Raw genomic sequence first — 6,279 nt, forward strand, 5'->3', positions numbered from 1 at the left:
TGAACACAGATCATCCCTTCTTTAATTTGATCGATTATATACGTTTAGAAATGTTTGCAAATGTATTAAAAACAAAGAACTGAAATATCACATTTACATAAGTATTCAGACCCTTTAGTCATCACTTTGTTGACGCACCTGTGGCAGTCATTACTGTCTTTTGAGTCTTCTTAGGTATGATGCTACAAGCTTGGCACTCCTGCATTTGGGGAGTTTCTCCCATTCTTCTCTACAGATGCTCTCAACCTCTGTCAGGTTGGATGGTGAGTGTCGCAGCACAGCTATTTTCAGGACTCTCCAGAGATGTTCGATCGGGTTCAAGTCCAGACTCTCCTGCATTGTCTTTCACTCCTGCATTGTCCTTGGCATTCAATCTTAGTTTCATCAGAGCAGAGCATTTTGTTATCACGGCCTAAAATTCCTTTAGGTGCCATATGGCAAACTCCAAACAGGCTGTCATCTGCCTATTTTCCCAGGAGTGGACTTCTGTCTGGCCACTCTACCTTATGTAGACAGGTGTGTGCCTTTCCAAATAATGTCCAATCAATTGAATTTAACCCAGGTGGACTCCAGTTGTACAAACATCTCAAGGATGATCAACGGAAACAGGATGCACCTCAGCTCAATTTCGAGTCTCAAAGTTTAAAAAAATAAATACATTCGCCAACATTTTTTACATTTTTGTTTTTGCTTTTCATTATGAGGTATTGTATGTAGATTGATGAGCGGAAAAAAATATGTAATACATTTTAGAATAAGGCTGTAACGTAACAGAATGTAGAGAGGGGTCTGAATAATTCCCAAATGCACTGTACTTAAAATATCAAGTGATTATTGAAGAATGTAACTTGTGGATGCCTTATACCTCTTGCCAAATCAGAAACGTGTTTTTCTCTGTTGTTTGTTAACAAAGTAAATGTAATAAACAACATAGTAAACTTTTATTTTGGTCCAGTGGATGGTCTTTGTGGCCATGACTGTCTGTGAATGTGAGAGTGGTTGCATTTCTCCACCCTCATCCCTTGGCTGTTTACAGGAACAATGGCGGTGTGTCCACTTTGTCCTGTATTAACTACAGATTGCTCCTTTAACCTTTAACCTAACCTTCTGCCCAGTGTGGTTTAACTTGTCTAAAGTATGGTATCTTTATAGTTGTGTTATTTTGTCTGTTTTTTGTTGTTGTTGAGTATGTTATTTATATTGTAAATATTGTGTTTGTGATTGTATGTAAAACTGAATAAACAAAGTTTTCCAACAACAGAAAACACAATTTACTTTTAATATGTTTTTTTTCTTCTCAGAAACAAAAGCCATACAGTAAGCAAATGAAAATACATACACTTCTGTACAGGCATCGCAGCACATTCATGCACACATTCTAAGGCTATTTCCTCAAAGTGGCCACATGTACATCAGAAGAGACTTCTTACACGCTAAATAACGTGAGACTGACATTCAATTTGTGGTAGAGGGGGATTGACCCGACAAGCATTTCTCACACGTTTCTCATAGAAAAATGCAGAATCAACCATGCTTTTCGACACATATAGTTTTACAGTAGTGGAGACTCATCAAAATAATAAATACAATTCATTTAAAATGGAGGGATTCTCATTGAAGAGGAATGAACGGTTGGAACGAGTACAGAAGCCATGGAAGAAGACCCAGTGGAGCTTAAAGACAAAACATTAAGCCGTAACAGAAGTGGACAAGCACATATTTAGTGTGTATTTTGACATGACAGAATGCCATATGTAAATGCTTGCTCTTTTTTCACTGGAGTAGATTTGACCATCGACTAATCTGCTCCAAAAAGAATCCAATTGAGTTATTAAGAGGAGAAGAAGGAGGAGGAGAAGGAGAAGAAGAAGGAGGAGTAGAAGGTGTTGGTGGTGGAGGTGGAGGAGGAGGAGGAGGAAGAGGAGGTGGAGAAGGAGGAGGGGGTGTTGGTGGTGGAGGAGAGGAAGAAGGAGGACATTCACAAAATCATAATGGTCCAAAAAAGTGACATAATACTTGTCTTCCATATTCTGAAAATAATATACTCAGCCATTTGAGTTTCGCTGGTCCATTGAAGGTCATTATTGAAATCACAGTTAAAACGCCGGAGTAAAAACACAATGGGTGGTCAAACGTTGGTTCACCACATGAGGGCAGTAGGCCCTACATAACAACGTGAATAATTGCTTAAGATTTTAATACGGTGGTGCTTCACTAAACCTGCGATGTTAGATAGAGGAAGTAGTCACGGAAAGAATATCTGGCCTCCAAACATGCGGTGAACACACAGCTACACATAGGTGCATTGATATTTCATATGACGTGTAAGTGCTTAACTCTGGCCATTCCATTTTAGGCAGGTTTATTTTGACATGTTTTTTTAAATGTTGGCACAATTTTGCAACAAAGAACTTTGCTAGACGCTCTTTCTCCCCCATACCAAAGGATGCTTTATACAAAGACTCATAACATAAACAAAGTAATGCAGTGAATTGTTTTAAAGCAAAGCTTTAAAATACATACACTTCACACCATTTATTTTGATGTAGTTCAGTCTCATGATTTATAAATCTTAGCCAAAGTACAGAATAATATTTTTTCGACACTCAGTAATCTTTATGGTTGGACTATATATGTCAATTTATTATATAAGAGTGACAGAGCAAAAAAATAAACATGTTTTTTATATATATATATATATCTATATATGTATATGTATATAGCTTACTTGTGGGTATGATGTGGGTGTTACACGTTTGATAGGCTGATCTGTAAAGATAGTGGACTCTCTCAATCTTTACTGGGACGGTTGCAGGGGTAGAATCATTTTAATGTTCCGAAGGAGAAGAGAGAGATGCTTTAGTCGTAGCAACCTGGACTCTCGATGCCCGTCCGCTCTTCAAAAATCAGCAGTGAACTCTGACCTTCCATGATGCTTATACATGCACAGCGGAGAGGAGTGGCACTTATGATAGGCAATGGTAGACACACAAAGGGGAACCAATCAGCCAAAACCAAATGTATCCATAGAGGGGTGCATTGCAGGCTGGTCTAGAAGGGTAACAGCAGACGCCAGCTCCCAGCGTCATTACAGGGCTCTAATATCCCTGTGTAGGTGAATAGTTGGACCAAACTGGACAAGCTTCTATCTATCCTCCATCCTTCAACCATTCAAAAGAAGAGGGGAAAAGAATGGTGGAAGTCAGAGGAGACCAATACAGATGTGTTCTGTTGTTCTGAAGAGAACAGCTGATGTGTTATGTTGTTCTGAAGAGAACAGTGGAAGTTGGAAGAGACCAATACAGATGTTCTGAAGAGAACAGTGGAAGTCAGATGTGTTCTGTTGTTCTGAAGAAAACAGTGGAAGTCAGATGTGTTCTGTTGTTCTGAAGAAAACAGTGGAAGTCAGATGTGTTCTGTTGTTCTGAAGAAAACAGTGGAAGTCAGATGTGTTCTGTTGTTCTGAAGAAAACAGTGGAAGTCAGATGTGTGCTGTGGTTCTGAAGAGAACAGTGGAAGTCGGAGGAGACCAATACAGATGTTCTGAAGTCAGATGTTTTCTGTTGTTCTGAAGAGAACAACTGTGCTTTTTTCTTTATTTTCTTTCTCTACAGTAAGCTCTAAAAGAATTCCAACAACATTTTTAGTCACCCACGCCCTACCAAGAGAACACTCTGTGATATTTACAATGATTAAACTCGCCAGCATGCAAAAACGTACTTGAATACGGTTTGCGAAGAAAGCAAAGATGCAAACTTTTTAGGAATAAAATAAATACAGTATTTACTTGTATATGGAAAGAACATAAAATGTAAATGTTTTGATAAAGAAGACATTTTTTTTTTTTAACCAAATATTCTCTCAAACATACCTTCAGTGACATTGCTGCTTTTTAAAAATCTTTGGTTGAACAGTCCAAAACCCGACAGCTTCACACCCTTCTTTACATCACACAACTTTACTACTTCTTCTCTTTTTCAAGCATCACACTCACTGACATCATCACTGACATGATTTCCTCTTCCTGTTCTTGTGCTGCCCTGCTAGAGAGATCACAATGGCCTCCCATAGCCAACATTCAACAGCTTACACAGCCACACCCCACAAACTGCACTTCCTCTATCCCCCCTACTTCGCGCCACGAAGGAGTCCTTCCAAGAAGAAATACAGACACACACACACACACACACACACACACACACACACACACACACACACACACACACACACAGGTAAAAGACGAGATCAGAAGGAAAGAGGTGAAACCTAAGATTAAACTTAGAATACAAACTAAAAAAAAGGAAATATATTCCCTCCGTAGTTCAAAATAACAACAACCCCAAAAAACTAACAGCCAAGGGTCGCCAAAAGGTCAGCTCATCGTTTCTGCGAGCCGCTCATCACCTTGGAGACAAAGTTGACGATGGCGCTGGCGGGCTGATCGGGGTCCATCTCGGCAAAGAGGTGACTGACGTTGTCAGTTGTGCTTCCTTGCTTCCGAGCCACAAACCCAAAAAACCTGGAAAAGGGAAGGGATGCTGTCAATGTCGTTTGTAGGCTTGTTCTAACTGGTCAAATTCATCTGTAGGAAATCATATCAGAGATGAAAAGTGTGTGTGTCTGTGTGTGTGTGTGACCAAATGGGAGGTTTGAACCATGGTTGTTTTCATGCTACAAGACTGTTTTAGCCCGCTGAGCTAAAGCATATTACTTCAGGTCTTAGGCAAGGTTACTCATCACTTGAGCTGGTTCACCCAAACACATCCATTATCATTGATGCTTTACTGTATCCATGAAGGGATATTGTTCTGCTAAATTGTTTGTGTTCCATCTCTATTGTTCCATGTTTAGTCTCTAGGGGGTGCTCCATGCCACTGTTAACATTTGGAAATATTTAAGGCTCAATTCAATTCAAATCGGCGAAGTTCGGCTACATCTCTGACTGAGCCGACATATGCAGAGTTTACAGAGAATGCAGTTTCCGAGAACAGGTGAATATTGCCTTTAGATTTCAATCGCGCTATAGCAATGAACGTTAAGGATATGGATTGAATAGAAGCCTTTCTTCATTCTGTAACCAGGGCCTGAAACTAACTTTGGGGAAAACGTTCACACTATTTATTAGCATTTGGTTGGAGCATTTTTTGTAAACTTTTTTTTGCCCTGGCTGTAATGATAAATATTTCACAGTAATTATAATGATATTTTGTCTACTTGATTTACTCTTTTGCCTGTTAGACCATATGAGTTTATATAATTGAGCCCTAAGTCTCATAACGGTAAATTCATAGGCACTTTGATCCCTGAGTTTAAAACCCCAAACCATGACATGCTGTAAATTCTAAACTCGTGACTGCCAACACTGGGTTTTGTTGGCTAAAGGGACACTCTTTTATCTCCAGCCCAGTCATCTCTCCATCCATCTATTCTTCCTCTGAATCATTGGTGGGGAGCTTTCATCCCTTCTTCTTTTCCCTGGTTTGATGTCTGAGCTACTAAATATCGCCTTTTATTTGATTTAGGATGGAGGAGAGTACTAATTGAAATCACATGGGCCAATGTATTAGAGGCAGGTCAGGAACTGATGATAAGTCTGTCTAAGTGAATAGTCCCCCCCCCCAAAGAACCATTGTGGTCAAGCTAAACAACTGATTTGAAATCAGATCTAACTAACCTTAGTTCTAACCGGTCCATCCTTGGACCAGTTGCTGAAAGTATCAAGCTAAGTTGCTTCACTTTCTTCAGTGGTTCTGCACTCAACTGTCAGTCAATGTAAGGTTGGGCAATCTATAAACAGTACAGACAAAAATACACTAGGACTACCCCCTCTCTTCTACGCTTCAGCTAATCTCTGTTATTATCTATGCATAGTCACTTTAATAACTCTACCTATATGTACATCTTACCTCAATTACCCCGACTAACTGGTGCCCCCACACATTGAGTCTGTACCGGTACCCCCTGTATATAGCCTCCACATTGACTCTGTACCGGTACCCCCTGTATATAGCCTCCACATTGACTCTGTACCGGTACCCCCTGTATATAGCCTCCACATTGAGTCTGTACCGGTACCCCCTGTATATAGCCTCCACATTGAGTCTGTACCGGTACCCCCTGTATATAGCCTCCACATTGACTCTGTACCAGTACCCCCTGTATATAGCCTCCACATTGACTCTGTACCGGTACCCCCTGTATATAGCCTCCACATTGACTCTGTACCGGTACCCCCTGTATATAGCCTCCACATTGAGTCTGTACCGGTACCCCCTGTAT

At 40.2% G+C, this 6,279-nt stretch overlaps 1 protein-coding gene across 5 annotated transcripts in view; it reads right to left on the bottom strand.

Annotated features, from left to right (window-relative positions):
- Positions 1–1,256: 1,256 nt before the first annotated feature.
- Positions 1,257–6,279, bottom strand: part of LOC109905236 (tensin-1) — a 346,409-nt gene continuing 341,386 nt past the window's right edge. For all 5 annotated transcript variants that reach the window (XM_031801026.1, XM_031801022.1, XM_031801028.1 and 2 more), the window contains one exon: positions 1,257–4,519. In XM_031801026.1, coding sequence (XP_031656886.1) covers positions 4,378–4,519 — 142 coding nt within the window. In that variant the 3' untranslated portion in view covers positions 1,257–4,377. The remainder of the gene's footprint in view (positions 4,520–6,279) is intronic.

Source organism: Oncorhynchus kisutch, linkage group LG2 (genome assembly GCF_002021735.2).
Source record: "Oncorhynchus kisutch isolate 150728-3 linkage group LG2, Okis_V2, whole genome shotgun sequence".
NCBI classification, from domain to species: Eukaryota; Metazoa; Chordata; class Actinopteri; order Salmoniformes; family Salmonidae; genus Oncorhynchus; species Oncorhynchus kisutch.